Genomic DNA, 19,978 nt, shown 5'->3' with positions numbered 1-19,978 from the left:
ATATCAATCCGAAGAGAGAAGCATTCACTTTTTTTTCCGAAAGGTTCCGTCGCGACGTTCTGGTTCCTCGGTCTGGACTGCGGCAAGGGTGCCGATTGGGCACGGCTGTTTGGAACACTGGCAGCCTGCATCAAAAATATGTGACACGGTTAGGTCGGTAGGCAGTCAGCGAAAAAAAGGTCTATTCGTAGTTGGAATTCCTCGTTCAAAAAGTAAAAAACACATCCGAAGACATATAGACGCACAAATGGGAAGCTGGACCACTGATATCGAATATATTTCATGGTCTCTCGATCAGGGTAATCGAGCATACCGGTGCCTGCCGAAGCGACATTCGGGCCTTGAACTGTCCTGACCCTGAGATCATTATCGAGTGATTGGTACCAGCTAATCCGATCCCTCGCAAGCGAGAATAAGAAGCTAGCAGTGCGTGCCTTGCTTCTTGTTGCTGAATCTTACAGGTTTCAAATTTCCACCACCGAAATAATTTGCAAATGTTGTACAAATACAAGCTCGCGTCGAGGACGCGATAAAGTTAAGCCTATAAAGAGAGTAAATGAATATACGTCGAACCCTGAGGCCTGTATGCATACCCGAAAGGCCAAGCACTGCTCCCGCTCACACGGAAGTGAAGAGAGCGAGCTCCCCGTCTGACCCGTCCGTCACTCTAGGCCAGGTATCTCATAATCCATCGGGACGTCCTTCCTCTCCAACCATGCCGTGTCTTCCCCACCCAGATCGACCCCTTTGCCACAATCCAGTCGACGGCGCGTCGGGAGTTCCTTCAACTCCACACCAACATCATTCCTCACCACCGCATAGTGCTCCCCATGCCACCCCACGAAATCCAAGGATGGCAAGGAAAGGGCAATACTTCGTGCGGAAGAGTTCCAAATATCAGTTTGCACTTTGAAATCCTTGTCAGACATGAGATTCGGCTTTGGCCGGTGTTTCGCCGCACAATGAAGGTGGAGAAACGATAACGACGGGAATTTCGAGAAGGATCCGCAATGTTCGTTCTAAAAAGTGACATTTCCGTGAGTCTAGGACCAGGATTAATTGAATAAGAACCGACCAATGCTTTGTCCGACACGACAGTTGACAACCGAATCGCGTGCATATATGGGGGTATACTTCGCACTAGTGCCTCGACCGCCGTCTGGTTCAGGTTCGCGATCCTTACCCCAAGCACTCTCAGGCCCGCCAATTCCGGAAGGACGGCAAGCACCAAGTCCCATGGGCAGCTCCCTAAATCCAATTTCCTTAGCCCCGTACGCTTCCTCAAGAATTGAGTTACACTCTGATATAGTGTCAGTTCATCGTCGTGCCCCACTAACACAAACCGGAACGCCTCGAGATGGGGCAAAAATGTGTGTTTTCCCTCCAATATGTGGTCGCTGGCAAACACCACAGAAGCCGAAGTAGGCTCTTCGAAGGTTCCATGCAGGGTCAGACTCTGCAAGTTGTGCGCATGTGCGATACGCGCCAAAACGACGTGAGAAATTCGAGTATCCACCAGGTCGAGATGGGTGAGATTCTTGATAGTGACGCTTTGGAACGTGCTATCCCAGGAATGCGTTCGCGCAAGGTAAGCACCCAAGATCAAATGTTTGAGGGTGTGCTCGTTCTCGTCAAGGACCTTCCGCACTTCCCCCATGTCGGCGAACCCGTCGTCATCTTCGGCCCGAAGCGTGAATTTGTGGAGATTTTTGAAGGCGGAAACGCCGACGGCGTCGAAATGCCAGCCGATGAGTCCTAGACTTTGAATGCGGGAGTGGCAGGAAAGGACGTGTTGCACGACGTCTGCGCGCATTTCGGGATACCCTATCCATTCAAAGTCACGGAGCTCTTTGAATTTCGGGAGCGCCGTACGAAGGGCTCCTGCAGACTGGATGTCATTCCCCCCAAGTTCTGCGGTATAAGATCAGAAACGTACTGGTCATCAAATCCAGAACATCGGACTCTTCGTACGCCCAGTGTATCCTCAAAGACTTGATCTGACTCGCAAATACTGGGTCCTCCTTCACTCGATCCATAAAATCCAAACCTCGAGTGACGTTCTCCTGGTCGTCGCCAAAGTAGAGATCGACCGTTCGGAAAATAATGCGTACGGCAATTTCCCTGTGGAACGCAGATACGAACAGCCATGTCCGAAGATGATACCGGGGGATATGATGCGCTATTCGGTCCCAGATTTCCGGCGGTGCTCTTTGTGAGGCGGGTTCGTCCACAAAGTGTATACGCCTGTCCCTTCGGAATAAATGCTGGATTTCTCGGTTCGACGGATCCAAGTTCAAAGCAGCTTGGAAATCTACGGAACATAAGAAACGATTCTCAACAGACAAAAGACTACGCACCTTGGTGGGCCTTCTCAAGCAACCTGTCGCCGGCCAGTTTCCTCGCCTTCCCCCTGGCTAGCAAGGCCCTGGCCACCTCCTCCTGAGGTAAATTCGGCGTCCTCAGATACACCTCGAGGTAATTTTCCACGTCGTCACCGTACTGTCCTGACTCTATCAAAGCCAATGATGTATCGAGGAGAAACGTTGCCTTCCTCGACGGAGGTAAGGCTTGGACGGCCCCGAAGACGGTGGATGTAAGTTCGTCTTGAGGTCCAGGAGAGGACATGATGGGAGTTCGAGATACCACGCCACGTTTCTTGGTAAACGGCATGGGAAAACAAAACCAGATCAACGGTTTGGTATAACTATTGGCTCCGTGTCATCCAGTATGAATATATACTGGCAAAATGAGTGCCATTTCACAGGAAACAAGCGGAGTAAACTCACATTACGGGCCGTCAGCTAGTATCTCTGGACCAAGTCGGTGATAGAATCCCTGAGAACGAACATACAGCAGAATATGGAGCCAGATATCTCTCCGTCGTTGTTGGAGGATCGCTCGACGTCGTCGTTGATGCCGCACGGCGACGTGGAGGTAAGTAATGGTGGTGGTTAATAGTAGAGTTCGAGAATCATGTTCAATTTCCTCACTGCGAAATTTCCCCAAAAGCTCCCGTTTTTGGATAATATGTACGTCATATCTATTTTTGCGCATAAAATATCCTTTTTAAGCTTTTACGAGGAACATCATTACCTGCAATTGCCTGTCATCACTTGAGGCTGTATATCTTCGAAAGCAGTATTAGGAGACTCAACGTTAAACTGCTCATTGATAATACCGCATTTTCCAACCAGCTCTTGGCACCACCAGGTTGATCCAAATGGTAAGTATTTACTACATTCTGCTACAATTAGTTTCTTACATCGAGCGTTGTATTCCGAGTCCCATCGACAACAGATGTAATATCGAGAAATAGCGGGAACGTACTGCTATAATAATGTCTCTTGACCCGTCAATGATATCGGTAAATTATTCATTGAGTAAATAGATTCTCATCGGCCTCTGTTCTTGACTTTCTAGTATATGCAGTCACAGAAATGAGAGGCTTAATTGACCAAATCATCCAAACGAATCATACCAGCACCGCAATTCTAAAGACAGAACTGACAGCATACCCCATCGGCTCTCAACGTCTTTGCTACCAGCTTAAACCCTTTCAATAAAAATCTCACGCAATTAACGCGATTCTTCATGTTTCTGCCATATTAATCATCCCGAACATCGTTCATAAGTAGTCGTCGACAAGGAACTCAGATGCACCCTGGATCTTGACCCAGCCTTCAAGTGCATCGAATTCGTCATAAAAATGCCAAAGCACTACTATCTATATCCTCCTTGAATCCGTTTTTATTATCTCCCGTTAGACAGACGCGCTAAAGGGGGTGACATTGCCGATATCCTACATACAAGAATGCAGAATTTAAGTTCGGTGAGGCCCAGACTCCTTCCCACTCTCCTCAATGGGGGGTAAAACTGCTTCGCAGTATGTCGAGACCCTAATGTATTTTTATCTTATCTTATCAATACACGTGACTTGCATAAATTTCTTGAACCTTATTTTTTTTAACCCCCCATTTCGGAGACTGGCGTCTTTTGCGGTGGCGTGTTGCGCATGTTTGGCTGAACCTTCTCCTCCTGCCCATTTCGCTGCCTTTTGTTGCTCCTGATATTGCCTTGTTGGCTGCACGTAGTCTATGTACCGTATTTAATTTCATGTTGTCTCATTTTCAGAATAAATTGTCCTTGTTCTGAGTTCTCACCTGTCTTACACTGTCCTCCGAGTGAGCTATCTGTGCATACATTTCAGCATGTTATGTTACATGCAGCATACCTTGGCTAAATCAGATTATAAGCATTCTTGAACAAAACAACGTAACAATACTTGACGTCTTGGTGCAGGTCCTTCGAATTCAGGAAGTACGGCCACTGAGGCAAGGGAAGGTTCAGCCAAACATGTGCAACGCGCCACCGCAAAAGACGCCAGTCTCCGTAATGGGGGGTAAAAAAAAATAAGATTCAAGAAATTTATGAAGGTCACGTGTATTGATAAGATAAGATATGATGTAAGCTATTCGATACCCCACAGCTGCGAAGCAGCTTTTACCCCCCATGAAGGAGAATGGGAAGGAGTCTGGGTGAGGCCCCGATCTCGGGAGTGTCTAACTCAGATCGGGAGATATTACTGTCGTTCGAAATTTTAAATGAGAAAATGACGGAGATCTCACCAACACATAAAGAACTATCCTGCGTAGGACTAAGCCTTAAGCGACAGCATATTTAGCAGTCATAGGCCAGTTTGTAAAGCATCCGAGACGCGCTCATGGCGTCCTCTGTGAATGGTGTGAATGAAGATCAGAGTTAGTACGATGGATCTGAGATCACGGTCACTGACGATTAGGCTGGATAGAATCAACACCGAGGAATAGGGAATCTGGCCAATCGAGAATTATGGCTTAGATTATCAGCATTGAATTGATCCCAATCGAATTATGAGATGGATGGATATCTGTTCAGCTGCAATACGATTCCAATAACTGACAATGCAATAGCCCGCGTCAGTCCTGATATCTTGCTCAGTGTATGTGATTTACTTATTATTCGTGTAACATATTTAGCAGACAGTTCAAACAATGGCGGCATGCATTACACAAAGAGACTCTCGGGAGGGCCTAGATAGCTTGATTCAAGCCCACCGACATCTATGACAATTAGCGTCAGCTGCATTTATACGAACTCACAAACACAAGGACACACCAATAACAATTTTCTGCACAACTACTGCCGGTTCAATCATAAATATCTTTCGGAACCGACCACGTTAGAGCAAATACAAGCCACTGGAGCTCTGACTGACCTTCAAGGTATGTGAACCAGGTTCAATTCCGGAAAATGATAACTGTATTGGAACAATAGAGTTGGCGACAAAACCGTCGAGACCATCCCATGCATCCGGAAGGGCACCTGGGACGGCAGGAGGTATGAAATATGACGACATGACTTCCCCGTCTAGCGCTATCGCAACACCAAGAGGTCGATCCAGCCCGTTCGCATTCAGCGATGGAGAAACATATACAGTCACTGGCGTCGCCTCAGTCGCGTCACTGAAGGTGAAGAAATCATATTCCCTAGAAAGCAGAATGAGTATCTTCGGGTCAGGCCATCACAGAGGGGCCTACAGAGACGGTCCTGAACCTGCAGTAAAATTCCCTCCATCATGCCCAGTTCGAGGCCACGGTGTCATCCCGGAAAGCGTGCGTCCAATGCCTGGCAACTCTCTCCAGTAGGTGCCATCAACTGACGTATTGCGAATCGCATGCGCAGCTTCCATCGAAACCACTCCTGCACCTTCCACGAATCCTAACAGAACGTCAGACAGGTCGTCCCCGTCGAATCTGAAATGAAGAAGCATACCACTGAAATCAGACGCCAAGCTAGGCATTGTATTATGGGCAACGAAGAAGACAGGTACAGAGAGATCAGGTTGGCCGTCTGCATGTGCGGTGAATGTGATGTTAGCATAGGAATCCCCCGCATCGAGCGTATTCCAGTCGGACACTGAGACATACACGCGTTGTTCTGGATCCTCTGGCGACACCTCGCCATGAGTCGCATTCAGCGCTACCCAAGATACATTGGTGGTGATACTGAATGTGAACGGGACAGGACCACCGGCGCCCACGTCGATGAATCGATTTGGGAATGTATCGAAGGAATCCAAGACGATTGTTAGGTGGAGGACAGTTGTATCCTTGTGCACACTGATTAGGGTTGTCGCCAGGCCTGGGAGTAAGTGGTCAGGTCGCAATGACTGCACGGTTTGGGGATTGACGAACCAAGCTGCCAATGTGCCTTCAGGTGCGATCCTCATTACACGAGCCAAAGCTTGTTTTTTTGGCGGGACTCGCGTGATGGGAGGCATTCTAATTCCATCACGTCAAGAAGAAGCTTAGAACGGGACAAATACAGGACGGACGAATTCATCATCGGCTGCTGCCAATAGTAGTACCCGATATCTAGGTACCATGCCTCAGTCTCAGGGGTTATGGTATCTGAAAAGGGAACTGACGTGTCTGATCCATCATACTGTCACTATTGTCAGAGGATGACATCGATGAGATTGAAGACACTCACTGATCCCATTTACCTACGCAACAAATTATCAGCAAACAGGAAGACAATGGTTCGCGAATCTACTCACCATCAAGCAGCGTGTGATATTCTGTCTCCAGCTCATAATCAATGTCAAAAAACTCCTGCACCTGGTCCGCCAAGGTCATTCGTACTCAGACGCGCTTGGGAGGCACGTAGATTGTTCAGTCCTGCTGAGATGAGCATCTTACCCAGATTGGCGCTTGCGACGACTGGATGATAGACCAGCTGGAAGAATGACGGTTTCGTTTCCTCAGGAAGTTGATCGTATATCCTTGTTGCTGCGCCGACAAGTGTATCCCATGCTGTAGACAACGGTCTCTGCCCTACAAGGACCCTCAATTCAGTATCATCAGCAGGTGGGAGGAAGAACTAGCTTACTCCCGATAGTTGACAAGACTATATGTCGTCGAGTTCAAGAGTTCCGGCTTGCGCCTTGCGTTGAATCGCGTCAGATTGGCGATGACGTCTTGCACTATATTAGCGTCAGGAATTGACAAACCGAACTCTCGTTGTGCCCAACTCGACACAAATGTGTTCAGGTTATCAGGGTTCCAGAGGGACGCGTCCCATGCAGTATGATAAGAAAAATTCTGTCGATAATTCGTATGGCTTGAGATCACCGACGTTAACTATCCAAATACGTGTTGCGTCGCGCTCCACTGCTATCGACATTTGTTCGTAGACCTGAAAGCGCCTAGTGTATCACTGTATGTGCGATGCCGGAAATCAGCCCACCTTGGATAATTGGGTGGTCTGCGCAAAATATAATTAGTTCCGGGAATATTTTTGACTTTGGAAGAGAACTTACAGTAATCCATTTATAATCCCTGGGATCGCCAACCTGTGTATTTAGATCAGTGGGAGTAAGGCCTTCAGTCCCCTTTCATACAACAGTGACTAACATAATCGAACTATTGCGCAAACGTCAGCAAAGGTATCAAATACCAGAAACTATCCTTACATGGTAGTAAACACCGGCGCCGCCACTGCGGTTCCGTTCGCTCTCGACCGGAAAGCGGCGCATGTTTCCCCAGCTAAGGATCCCCGTATGGTCAAAACCAACTCAATCTAAAATGATAGGCACCAACTTATCATCCGACCAAAGCAGAGTAATATCATCAGGGACTCTCATGCCATCGTCATAGTAACCCTCCACTTCCTTATCTACGGATAGAAATAAATGATTCGATAGCCTCATAATTAAAGGCGAAAACTTACATAGCGTCCAAACCTGGGGGATCGTTTCCACGCTCACATTTGAAAAAACGTCAGTCAAGATTTGTCGTTGATCTGCGACGACCTTTTCTAGTAGCTCGATATTGGTCGTCTCACTCAGGGGAACTGTTCCATAATCATTAATATCACGTAGAGGTGGTATAAGGATTGTCCCTCACGATCGCCTGCACCTCTCATTCCGACTGTGTATATGGTCTCATACGGTTTTGCGCGCTCGACCCCTTCCACCCAAAATTGATAGATGTTTTGGGAATTTGTCGTGTAATTCCAATCGCCGGTGCCGAATAGATCCCATTCAACGGGCGTAGATCGTGTCATCGGTTCTTCATGGCTGTAGTCCCTAAGTCTTAGCAATACTGACGTACAGTCATTATTTACCTAGTGCCCATAACGATTCCGTAGACGTCGGCGAGTCGCTGGTTTTCGGGATCGTCGACAGCAAAGGCACTACAAATCATATCATATATCGAGGATGGATCGAATCAGAACATCGAACATACCTGCTCCATATTGCTTAAAGAACAATAGTAAAATTTCAATCATAGAGACGAAACATAGAAATAGAAACCTGGCCAAAGATGATTCGCCTTTAAACGAAGTAAGAGCTCATACCTGAAGAAGGAGCTTTCAGTACTACACATCAAGCCCGAGCAAAATGACGGGCGACTCACAGTTTAGTATAAAACAGATGGTTGAAAGGTGAGCCTGTCAGTGCAGCTCCCGTTCCATTCGTAAACTTTTCCGCAGCCCAGTTCTGCAAACACGGTTGCTCATCGTTCAGAAATATCCCTCGGTATTTCACAGTAGGCGGTCCATGAGCGCATGATGTCAAAAAGATCTCTGAGCGGCCCGCCGTAGGCACGTCTGCCCACCTAAAAATGGAATAAATGAACGTTAACTGACATGCTGACAGGACATACCAATACCACGGAGACACCCCCATTTGTTCAGAGTGTTCATACAACGCGTATATCGTTCCTCGTTTGTCAGATCCTATAATCACGTACGCGCTATCCACTCCGGATATCGGGTTGTCGACGATGGCTGTCATGAACGATTCCCATTGGCCTTCGATGCTCGAGACATTCAAACCAGTCGCGTTCATGACTTGTTCGATGAGAGTTGACTTTCCCAATGTACCGACTATGATGGCACGCGAGGGTGACTGGTCGCTCGAATTCGCAACGGTCGGCCTAACACCGGTGACCTTTTCGATGTCGGATGATAAGTCGCTTGCTGCTAGTTGCAACACCTTGCCATTCGTCAGCCGAGAGGAGGATGGTAGAAGCATGACCCTGCTGAAAGGACAGAAAACGTCGAAGGAGAAGGTTCGGTCGCCACGCATTTCGATTTGGCCGATTGCACGAACCAAAGTGGCGGTGAGAGATGCAAATAACACCAACGCCAGCATCTTGAACCTCAACAAAAACGTCGAAGAGGTTTAGAGATATATGTAGGTGGGGAAACCTCGGACGTTCCGCCAGGCAGGTGAGGAGTTGAGCAAGTCATATGGCGAGAAGCGGAGGGCCGGCGGCTATTCGGTGGAAGACTTTATCAAAAAAGATGTTGGACTAAGAATAAGTGGTTTGTGTGCGTTATATCGCGGGGAACAGAAGCGACCCCAGAAGCTACAGGGAGACGAAGGAGTCGTAGACAGAGAGGACACGAAACATATTTTGGATTCTGCAATTCGTAATGCTTCGCTGAGAGGAGCACCTCTCGACAATTTGACATTTAAACGAGCAGGGATCCTGAATCTTAGCGATTGGCGCCCAGGCCCGGCTTTGAGGGCTTGGGTTCGGCTTCAAGGAGGATCAGCCTGAGGTCCGAGATTCACACAAGAGTGGGTTCTGGGAAGAATAGTGAGTAAAAGCTGAACCTATTGCTTTAGATACCGACCTTGTGCAATATGAACCGTGGTTTCAACTTCTCCTGGCGGGAGTGCTCCGTTATATTGTCGAATTTGCTTTGGCTTTTCGAATGACTGTTCTGTGCGTTTACGATGCGTATTGGTATGTTTGATTCATCGGCATCAAAAGGCCATGTAGGGCGCTATGAAACCGCTTAGGTTTCAGCCCGGGACTTGGGCTCGAACACTTTTCAAGCCGCCTGGAAGGCCCAGCGTTTTTGGGACAGGCTTCCCCCACCACCAAGGCAAAAAAAGCAACTGGATGATAGGACTCATGTTTCCTATAGGCTGTAGCTTTCGTGACGCTTTTCGTTCTGCAATACCAGTAAGAAAGGCAGGAAAAAGTTAGAGCATGGATATTACTTCTAGCCACAACAATAGAAATGCTCGGCGAAGATGATGGGTGGCAGTATTGAACAAGGCGACGTTACAGTGGATCAAAGTTTAACCAACAATGAGTCGGAGTACCGGTCCATGCACCGATATTTTCCTGTCTATCAGTGTCCTGGTTACTACTGTGTGTATCTTGGACAACATGCCATATTCTCTGAAAATCGAAACTCTGCTGCAAGGAGACCTGCGGGGTCAGCTCACGTGCCGCATTACTAAATAGTACAGCCTGTATACAGTACCTGCTACCAAAGAGTTGAAAACAAAACAAGGAACTAAGAAAAGGTAAGAGAATAACATGACAGTATGTAGTAGTAGATCAAAGTGTACACCAGTCAGTTCACGATGGTATTAAGAATTTCCAAAGTTCCAGTAATGATTACAGTTTCAGCGCATGTCTTCTACGAAGTATTGGGCCCGCCAATAAATGTCTAATTCACCGAGCAAATGGGTAATCAGTATAACATACACCGCTCACGTCTCCAGGCATTTAAAACGTAGAGCGGTCGTACTTTGTACGACGAATATTCTTTCCCAACCTCGCAGGAAGGTCGGGCTAACAAAACATGATGAATACGAGGATCGCTGGCGGAAAGAGGAGAAGAGGCTTACATTCGATATACACCACCTACCATAAGCAATAAGGTCGGCCTTCTCATCAGCAATCCGCAATCCTGTCTCTCTCGTATATTCACCAGCAGAAATGAGAGGTCTAGGAGCTCATATCTCCCGAATAAAATTATTAGTCTCGACCTTCTTGATCTCTCCCTTGGTCCGGTCTGTGATACCATCGACGCGAGCCTCGGTAACATTGACATATGGATGATCAAGATAACTCCTTCACCCTCCTCACCAGTTATGAACACGTCGGTACGAGATCCTCCATTCCCATTCCTACAAAATAAATATCAGCAGCCTTTCGTGAAAGAAAATATAACTTATCTTCAGCGCGATTCCACGGGCTCAGCCTGAGTCCTACCCTGTCCGCTCCCACCTCCTTGACGATGCGCCCTAACACCTATAATGGAAACATCATTCGGTTCTCCATACTTCCGCCATACTCGTCAACAAGGACCCCATTTGCCCCATGAATCTCGATACCGTCAAACCTAGCCTTGTGTACTGCATTCGCCGTGGCAATGCCAAAGAAGCCTATATATTCCATAATCTCCTCTTTCGTCATCGCTCGAGGAACGGGCGCATCAGGTGTAGGGGGTAGAGCTGATGCTCCAACATGAGGGATCGCAGGATCGCGAGATCTGAGGGCATCGGGAGAAGCCTCCCGCCCCACAGCAGCAATTTGCATGTATATATAGCTTCCCTGAGCGTGCCGTCGACGACCTGCATAATGTATGTGTTAATAAAATGAGTTAATTCGAAGCAATAGAGTACCTCTTTCCAGGCAGCGATCTGCTCATCACTCCAGATCTTTGGTGCTCCAGAGTACCCAGAAGCTTTGGGTGCTATGACTGTGCCCTCGCTGATGAGAAGCTGTTCCGGAGGTCTTTGCACGCTGGATGTAGTATTCCTATATCGAGGACAGTAAGTGAGCAGCAGTAGCAAAATCAGAACAAAGCCGTAACAAAGGAATCAGGACGACTCGATGAGATAAAGAGAGCTGTCTGACTGTGATAGGCTCAAAAGGTCATTGAAAGACATTTGCAGGTGATGGAAGACTTTCCAAGATTATGAAAGATCTTTATAACTGAACCGTAAGCGATGAGGATACCAGCCCAACAGCACGCTACGTCATGGGAATATCCTCCCCCGAACTTGGGCGCGCGGAGTGTATAAAAATCAGTCAGATAGTATATCTATATCACTGAGTGCTATGAAAATTGAATCAGCGGAGGCTGAAGGGTAACAGTCATTTCATGGTACTTCCCTTTCAATAGAGAATCTAGGCATCGGGAGTAGAGGGAAAGGACGAGGAGTGCCTTCGGGCCCTTGGTGAGCGCGGGCATTGTCCGATACCGGACGGCGCCATTTCTGGAATGGATGTAGTCGGGTTGAATTTTCTTGAATGACCTTCAATATTTACAGTCAATGGAGCTAGGCATTGTAAAGAATAGAATGAACTTAATCACTGAACGAACATGGTAATCGCAAGACAAGCGACCGTAGCGAGGGCCAGATATAACAAGGTTAAGTCAGCCGCTTCCGAAACGGTACCTGGGCTTGATCAAAAAGTTAGTACTTGCATGAAGGAGTGCGGATGCAATGCGTAGGGAGTGAAGATGGATCGACAAAGTACTCGATCCCCCCACTAATGTCAACCTTCTGAGCAAATTGAATATGATCTCTTCTGAACGCGAATCCGCAGGTTGCCATCCCGGCAATAAAGGCCAAAAATATAACGGTCATGGAGCAAGGTGCTCCTTATCTGGGCTATGTCATTGGTATAATGCTGAAAATCGAGACTTAAATTGCTTACTATTGTTATCAGTTCATTTATTTGCAACTTTTTGCATCAGTACTTGGCCGAGCTATGCAGCGGCCAGATCAGCTCCAAGTCTTCGACGTTTTATCCTGCAATGTAGAGCAGATACGAAGGCAGCCCATAATCATCTGAATGAAGTTTTACCTCAACGCTGGGACCACTGAAGACCAGCATTGCCATACTCCGCGTCCTTCGTTACTTGTTTGAATGTGGTGTCTCCAAAGATAGTCCATCGGCTCCGGGGAGTTAGAATTGGTGAAAATGGAGTGCGAGCATAAAACTAGATAGGGCCACTTCATCTACGGTGACGATGGCATGCACATGGCCCTGAGCCTTAACGCGTCTGTGGCGTGAGAAGTCGGCCTAACTTGCCGGGACCGGCCATCTTGAAGACCATGTGCGCATAACGCTGGCATTTTCGAGCCCTACAGTCTTCATCGATTGACTGCGAACGATTTCTACCTCACAGAGTACGCTGTATTCCATATAGTATTTTGCGTCATACTGATTCTAGGTCAGCATCTGACCTGTTTCGGCGAGACAGTCAATGATTGATTCGACGCATCTTGTGCGGTATCAATGCCAAGCTTCCAAGCTTTGTTACAATCTGATTCAAAATGAAGAATTCGAGTTTGAAGAAACCGAGACTGAATTGTCACCCCAGGGATTGCCAAGGTTTACTCAGGTGCCTGTTTCATTACTTAGATTCGTCTCTACCTCAAGCGAAGCACCACTTCTTACTCTTTTCAATGATGCTGGGCCCTCTACTATGTGGCCAGGACAGAAACCTCTTGGGGACTGAAATTTCTCATAGTATAGGACACTCTCGCCGGAATATTATAGTGTTGCAATTGCAGTAGCCGTTACCGTGCTTGGCGTTCGAGACTACGTCCACGCATGATTTTCGCACAAAACATCTCTTATCTATGCAACAGGCTGTGTAATATACCTGCCCAGTGATCAACCTTGATCATAATGACGATCGGAAACATATCCCGACAATCCAAGCTCCATATGCTCTGTATGGGTGTGCGCGCCGCTCCGAAATGTCTAGCGAGCAATTTGCTATCACCATGTAACCACCGATAATATTATGGAACGCGGCTTCTTGTATAAAAGCACGTCAAATTCCGCAGAAACGAATTATCACTCCTCGCTCACTGTCTCTTGTCGAGCCTCGCTCTCTTCGATTTAGCGAAATTTCCTACTTTTCTGTTTACTATCCTTTCCATCTTCCTAAACGATGTTCGGCACTGCTGCTGTGAGCACCAACCTATTCTTTGCATCCTACTCTGTTAACACCCTCCCAGTTTATCGCTTTTTTGGCTGCCCTCTCTGGCGCTGCTGCTTTGCCTTTCAGCGAGGTCGTCCAGTCCCTTCCTAGGGATATCACCCACATCGCTGTTGACGAGGCAGAAGGTCACTACCTCGCTTTCAAGCGCGACGGTTCTCTCTACGGGAGGTATCCCGCAGACGCCGAGTCCAACAATGTTGATCGTCGTGCCGCCAGCCAATGCGGACAACTATCCATCGACGAAGCCAAAACTAGTAGGTTTTTTTCTTGCTTCAGTTATCCAATGCTAAGAAATGCTCAGTTTCTGGGTGGGATGCTATTGAGCAATACGCCAACGATAACTGGGGCGATGGCTCCCGCAACGTCGTTACGAACCCTGAAGATGTAAGATTGATTCTCTGTTCATGAAATCAATGATCTGATCCTCTTGTTTAGTATGTTGATCGCCCTGCACAAGTTTGTATCACAGACGACGTTGTCGAGCTCAGTTTCTCCGGTTCGTTTACAGTTATAGCACTTATGATCTTTTTTGACTTGGAGACAGGTGACCCGGTCTGTCAGACGCACACTACTTCTTCTGAGGGTACCCTCGTTGGCACGGAGGGTGAAGTTGATATCGAAGTCGACCAGGGCTTCAACACTGATACTTCTTACACCGTCACTTGTATGTTTTCGGGTCTCTCTCCCCGACTGTGTCTTTACTGATCTCATATTCAGCGGCATCGACGATTGGTGTTTCCAACACATTGACAGTCAAAATTGGCGTTCCAGAGGTAGCCGAGGTCACCGAGGCCCTGACCATCTCTACCGAGATTACTGATACCACTTCGAGCACGTACGTTGCACATTATTTGAGGCTACAGCACATATGCTAAGACAAGCCTTCAGCTTCGACGTGTCTTACAACGACGTGAGCAAGGTCACGTTAAAGATTACCGCTCCTGAGGGCAAGACTTGTACTGCTATGGTGATTTTCCTTTCGATCTAGTACCCCCAATTCACTGACCGCTTCATATCAGACAAGCACCAAGACCTGTAATATCCAAGTGACAGGAAATATCCGCTATCTCGCGACCGGCTGGATTTGGTTCAACTACGATGACAAGACTCAGGGCCACTATAAATGTCAGTAGTGTTAGCGCGTTCAAGTGCCTGGTTTTGTGGTCTAACTTTGATCGTTTTTTCAGGGGCCATTAACATCGAATCCGTCATCACAAATCTGGATGACCGCTCTAGTTTTGCTACGTTCAAGGGCTCTATGGTTGCGAACACCGAGACTAGCTACGCTGGCACCTGCCAGTAAATTTAAGGTGGCTGCGGAGGTCAAGTATAGTAAAGTCGACAATACAGCCGACTTCTATTTGGTTATCTATCGGGCGTTGATGGACGTTATTTATTCTTCTACGCGCAATATTGTACCATTAGCAATATACACACAACTTTTTTTCTGGATATTCGCATATACGGTTAGAATATTTCCTTGCCTTGTCCATGCCCAGATCCGCAATGTCTCAGCACGCCTTTGGTTCTCTAAATATGCATATGCATCCGCCTCCTCTTCAAATGAGGACGCCTTGTCGATGACCGGACGTGCAGAGTCCGGCAAAGCACACAATAGCCTATTCACCGACTCAAACCTAAATGTAAGCATAGGTCGAATGGAAAGAGACGAATGTAGGCACAAACTCATTATGCAACAGAGCCGACCTAATTCCATGAAGGACGATGGACTTCACGATACAAAGCCCAACGAGACTCACCGTGGTTGCATTTTCTGCACTGCCGCTATGATATGGATAACCCTGCGGAACGAACGGCTGCTATCGATTTCTCAAAGATTCTCAGTGCACCGACCTGAGGGATATAATAATATCAGCAACACGAATTTGAGCGAGAAAGGCATACCTCCAAAACACGATCAACCCCCCTTTCCCCTCAACACTTCTTTATTCCAGTCGGATGTGGTGTCGTCATTAAAAATGTAGGTAGCTCCTACTTTCTTTAGAAATTTCAGCTTAGCATTAACAGAAGACGTCATGATCACGTTGGCACCAGCTAGAGGTAATGAAGAAAGCTGCAAACAAGGGCTACATTGACGAAAAAATGAAACGAAGAAAGCTGAAAAAGAGGAGGACATTCCAGTTGTTCCAAGGATGTCGAAGAAGGGTCGTGTCCGTGATTCTGCATTCAGAATACCTGACTATCTCGCCTATAACTTGAAATCCGTAATAAGTAGTGACAGGAATCGATCATTTCTTGCACTTTGCTTGCAATTGCTGCCAGACCAGGTGTTACAAGCAAAGAATTACCTGAAGACTGAGGAGGAACGTGGGTAAGGTGGGAGCAAGATTACCCACTGATCAACTTGGAAGATAATTAAACGAAAATAGTGTTGTTTAGAATGGAGCAAAACGATCGCGTTGTTTGGCAATGCCCGTGGGGACAAACAGCTGAAGAAAACACGACGAGGCTGTGACACATACTTGGCATTTCGGAATTTTTTGAGCTGTTCACACATAGAGACTTGTGTGGCACGGTAGCAGCTCGTAGTCAAAAGGAACAGCAAACAACGAGTCAGGACTGGAACTGAGCCCTTGACGCGTTTGTGGCATGTGAAATCGGCTTTGAGTTGCCGACACCGGCTAGTACCGGATCTTCTTCTCGACTGTTCCATCCACCGTTGGCGAGCAACGAATTGCAGGTTTCAAGCTCAACCCCAAGCTTCAAGGACTCATTGCGAACTGCTTTCTTTGATTAGGATGGTACGTGAAACCATGCGCCACAGGATGAATCAGCACTGACTGATTTCGATGACAGGCAATCATTGATGGCTCTGATCTCTTCGTAACAGTGCCAAGTCTTGTTGCATTGACGAGAGGTGTCCAGACTGAGCTGGCACTGTCAGTAATGCCAAATTTTCTGTATCATCACTCAAATTCATCCCTTACCTCAGGCGAAAGGCATTTTATCGTTGGAAGTTCTTTTTTTAAGAGTACTTTATGACTTTCCCCCCCAATGACTGATACTTGCGGATGGCTGGACTTTTCATGAGTTTCCGGAATATCATCATCATGGCAGCTGTTGCTATAGTTCGTGCTCGAGTCTTTGTTGGTCGATCGGTCTCAAAGGTATCCTTTATCCACACTACAGGCAGTGCAATCTCCTTGTTGATCCGGTCGATCAGAAACGCACTGTGAGTTCGAAGTCCATATGCCGTGAGTAAATGTTACCTGCTCCACTGCTGAAAATTTGAAACGTAGCTTCTGGAGTATAAAACCAGGAGGGAATGGGCGTTAGAGCATTGTCAGCGCTACAGCTACATTCTCTTTTTTGACTTTCGCTCCTTTTACTGAGAGACCTTGCCCGTCTTTTCGTTCTATCCTCCTGCATCTACCTGCACGATGTTCACTCCTATGACTGTGAGCACCTATGTTGTCTTTCATGGCAGACTATGTTAATATCTGTCCAGTTTTTCACTCTTTTGACTGCCCTTTCTGGCGTCACTGCTTTGCCTTTCAGCGAGCTTGTCCGGACCCTTCCTAGAGATATCACACACATCGCCGTTGACGAGACAAGAGGTCACTACCTTGCCTACAAGCGCGATGGTTCTCTCTACGGAAGGTATCCGGCCGATGCCGAGTCCAGCAACGTCGAGCGCCGCGCTGCCAGCCAATGCGCGAAACTTTCCGTTGATGAAGCCCAAACCCGTAAGCGGTCCCTTTTCCTACCTACTTGATGCTAATCATTTAACCTTGTAGTTTCTGGATGGGACGCTATTGTTCAATACGCCAACGATAACTGGGGTGCTGGCTCTCGCAAAATTGTTACAAACCCCGACGATGTAAGACCAACTTTTCCTTCGTAGAGCTGATGACATGACCATCTACCCTGTTAGTATGTTGACCGCCCTGCACAAGTCTGTATTACAGACGATGTTGTTCAGCTCAGCTTCTCCGGTTAGCTTTCATTTATGTTATTATTAATTCCGTCCGTTCTAACCTCAAGACAGGCGACCCAGTCTGCCAGACACACACGACTTCTTCTGAGGGTAGCCTCGTCGGCACCGAAGGAGAAGTCGACATCGAAGTTGACCAAGGCTTCAATACCGATACTTCATACACCATCAGCAGTACGTCTTTCTGTCTTTCTCTATAACTGTTCCCTTATCGATATGATTACCCAGCTGCTTCAACTATTGGTGTTTCTGATACGCTGACCGTCAAAGTCGGCGTTCCAGAGGTAGCCGAGGTCACTGAGGCCCTGACCATCTCTACTGAGGTTACGGATACCACATCTAGCACGTAAGTCTTTTTGTGTTTCCGATCCTCAGTGACCGGTCTTACTTGTTCTATAGCTTTGATGTGTCCTACAATGACGTGAGCAAAGTCATGATAAAAATGACTGCACCCAAAGGCAAGACCTGCAAAGCCGAGGTCTGTATCCTCTAGCTTGTATTGATGGGATACATCATGACCATATCTTCTTAGACCAGCACCAAGACCTGTAACATCCAGGCCACTGGCAACATTCGCTATCTCGCGACCGGCTGGGTTTGGTTCAATTACGACGACAAGACGAAGGATCACTACAAGTGTTAGTAGTCATGCAGGTGCCTAGTTGCGTGGTCTAATTCGGGTTCTTATTCTAGGGGCAGTCAACATCGAATCCGTCCTCACGAACCAGGATGACCGTTCTAGTTTTGCTACCTTCAAGGGTTCTATGGTTGCGAATACGCAGACCAGCTATGCTGGAAACTGCGAGTAGATGCAGCGTCACGACCGCTTCCACAGATCGGATGTTTCGATTCTTATATGGTTGTCCATTGTCCGATGGTAGATGTTATCTATCCTTCCATGTATATCATTATACATTGAAAGCATATTCACTGCTTCCGGAAATTCACCTATGCATTTGTATCACTTCCAAACTTCACCTGACCAGTCACCAGATATTCACCGCTTCTTTGCTGGCTCTCTGGTCATGCGGTAAAAATTTCATCATGGTTCAACGAAGAAGTGTTGGCCGGGGATCGAAACCAGTTTCTGCAATAGTAATAACCATTGTGCGATCAACACGTATCGTTTGGTATTATTATAACACTTCGTGTTGACCAAACATCTTCACGCTCTGAATTCACTATTATCCTGATAATAACGATGTCGTATGTTGTCAAATCTTTTATATACATATAGGACTATGACGCCAAATAATGCGGGACGAAATCCTGCCCGAGAGCTGGGTAACGGACTTGATTTTGACCCTCATTATTTGGACATCGTAGGTAGGAGGATGATGGTAGTGCACAGTGAGTTCGGAGATAGCAGTTCCTCCTCGGCCGCGGAACTGATTACCCGGACGACATAAATAATGCGTTATAGCTGTGGAAAGATAGTCAAAAAGCTGTAGATGTGTAATATATAAACGGAGCCGCACCTAAAGAGAAGGAAGACAAGGAAAGTAAACCAAGAAGCAAATGAGAGGGATATTGACCATAGTCGCGCGATAAGCTCTAGCACCGCGAGATCCATGAGAAAGACCCCTACCAAGAAGGAATGAGGAACGGCGCTGTAAATGATTCTGTTAGTATGCGCCTTAGGAGGTACAACATAATTTGCCTAGAATCTGTGCCGGCGATTGTACGTCTGCAGAGTGGTTCATGGAGCATAAAAGACAAGGAAATAATCGGACATACCACGACCTGGCGCCTGAAGTCCCTAACTTCCCACAAAGACCTGTAGATGGCCATACTTTTTCCACGGACCATTGCCCAAGCGTCGGTCCATGGGTACCTGCTCGACAGCCTGGTCTCTTCATGCAAAGCATGGAACGAGTCCTCCAGTCTAGAGAGTTATGACTCAGATGTCGAGCCAAGAAAGCGAGTGTTCATAGCACTTACCTGTAGAATCTGTCCCACAGTGCTCTGGAGATATCTCTCCCAAGTCGGCCAGCCTCGATTAGATCCCCGTGAGCTCCTTCAACCTCGCGATCAAGGATATCAATTACGGCTGATGGGAGGGTCCACGATATGAGCTCCCTAAGAATGAGCAGTGCATACTGGATCGGAGAATCATCGTATTGGAAGACGGCTAAGATGAGATGAACTAGCAAAAACGGAACCAGCGTGAAATGTTGCTGCATGGAGGGAGACTTCGCTTTG

The 19,978-nt window shown here is 47.2% G+C and overlaps 7 protein-coding genes across 7 annotated transcripts; 2 read left to right on the top strand and 5 right to left on the bottom strand.

Annotated features, from left to right (window-relative positions):
- Window positions 1-662: 662 nt before the first annotated feature.
- EV420DRAFT_1276989 (uncharacterized protein) lies at window positions 663-2,625 on the bottom strand (the record flags this gene model as incomplete). Its single annotated transcript, XM_060467994.1, has 4 exons — window positions 663-1,019; window positions 1,076-1,881; window positions 1,937-2,311; window positions 2,358-2,625. The coding sequence occupies 4 exons, from the start codon at window positions 2,623-2,625 to the stop codon at window positions 663-665; spliced, it is 1,806 nt and encodes a 601-aa protein (XP_060325524.1).
- Window positions 2,626-5,043: 2,418 nt separating this feature from the next.
- EV420DRAFT_1622626 (glycoside hydrolase family 115 protein) lies at window positions 5,044-9,199 on the bottom strand (the record flags this gene model as incomplete). The annotated part of the gene is made up of 21 exons (XM_060475828.1): window positions 5,044-5,099; window positions 5,155-5,200; window positions 5,255-5,525; window positions 5,577-5,757; window positions 5,812-6,320; window positions 6,374-6,413; window positions 6,467-6,489; window positions 6,595-6,629; window positions 6,652-6,868; window positions 6,931-7,142; window positions 7,177-7,236; window positions 7,361-7,393; window positions 7,514-7,586; window positions 7,641-7,716; window positions 7,771-7,893; window positions 7,947-8,119; window positions 8,167-8,235; window positions 8,338-8,400; window positions 8,460-8,660; window positions 8,709-9,040; window positions 9,158-9,199. 21 exons carry the CDS (start codon window positions 9,197-9,199, stop codon window positions 5,044-5,046), a joined length of 2,835 nt encoding a protein of 944 aa, XP_060325523.1.
- A 1,906-nt stretch (window positions 9,200-11,105) lies between these two features.
- EV420DRAFT_1751541 (uncharacterized protein) lies at window positions 11,106-11,746 on the bottom strand (the record flags this gene model as incomplete). The annotated part of the gene is made up of 3 exons (XM_060480372.1): window positions 11,106-11,408; window positions 11,480-11,615; window positions 11,715-11,746. 3 exons carry the CDS (start codon window positions 11,744-11,746, stop codon window positions 11,106-11,108), a joined length of 471 nt encoding a protein of 156 aa, XP_060325522.1.
- A 2,024-nt stretch (window positions 11,747-13,770) lies between these two features.
- EV420DRAFT_1648338 (uncharacterized protein) lies at window positions 13,771-15,124 on the top strand (the record flags this gene model as incomplete). The annotated part of the gene is made up of 9 exons (XM_060478137.1): window positions 13,771-13,788; window positions 13,838-14,075; window positions 14,123-14,205; window positions 14,257-14,317; window positions 14,366-14,485; window positions 14,539-14,656; window positions 14,710-14,788; window positions 14,841-14,946; window positions 15,009-15,124. 9 exons carry the CDS (start codon window positions 13,771-13,773, stop codon window positions 15,122-15,124), a joined length of 939 nt encoding a protein of 312 aa, XP_060325521.1.
- Window positions 15,125-15,639: 515 nt separating this feature from the next.
- On the bottom strand, window positions 15,640-16,042 carry EV420DRAFT_920882 (uncharacterized protein). Its single transcript, XM_060483994.1, has one exon. It carries the CDS (start codon window positions 15,956-15,958, stop codon window positions 15,740-15,742), a length of 219 nt encoding a protein of 72 aa, XP_060325520.1. The 5' UTR covers window positions 15,959-16,042; the 3' UTR covers window positions 15,640-15,739.
- Window positions 16,043-17,031: 989 nt separating this feature from the next.
- Window positions 17,032-18,806, top strand: EV420DRAFT_1767988 (uncharacterized protein). Its single transcript, XM_060480948.1, has 9 exons — window positions 17,032-17,240; window positions 17,291-17,528; window positions 17,580-17,662; window positions 17,717-17,777; window positions 17,831-17,950; window positions 18,005-18,122; window positions 18,176-18,254; window positions 18,309-18,414; window positions 18,470-18,806. Exons 1-9 carry the CDS (start codon window positions 17,223-17,225, stop codon window positions 18,583-18,585), a joined length of 939 nt encoding a protein of 312 aa, XP_060325519.1. The 5' UTR covers window positions 17,032-17,222; the 3' UTR covers window positions 18,586-18,806.
- Window positions 18,807-19,436: 630 nt separating this feature from the next.
- On the bottom strand, window positions 19,437-19,959 carry EV420DRAFT_1648336 (uncharacterized protein; the record flags this gene model as incomplete). Its single annotated transcript, XM_060478136.1, has 3 exons — window positions 19,437-19,463; window positions 19,514-19,661; window positions 19,718-19,959. The coding sequence occupies 3 exons, from the start codon at window positions 19,957-19,959 to the stop codon at window positions 19,437-19,439; spliced, it is 417 nt and encodes a 138-aa protein (XP_060325518.1).
- Between the last annotated feature and the right edge of the window lie 19 nt (window positions 19,960-19,978).

The sequence above is a fragment of the Desarmillaria tabescens genome, assembly GCF_030435595.1.
Source record: "Desarmillaria tabescens strain CCBAS 213 chromosome Unknown EV420scaffold_49, whole genome shotgun sequence".
NCBI lineage: Eukaryota > Fungi > Basidiomycota > Agaricomycetes > Agaricales > Physalacriaceae > Desarmillaria > Desarmillaria tabescens.
This window is presented reverse-complemented; position numbering and strand designations above follow the sequence as displayed.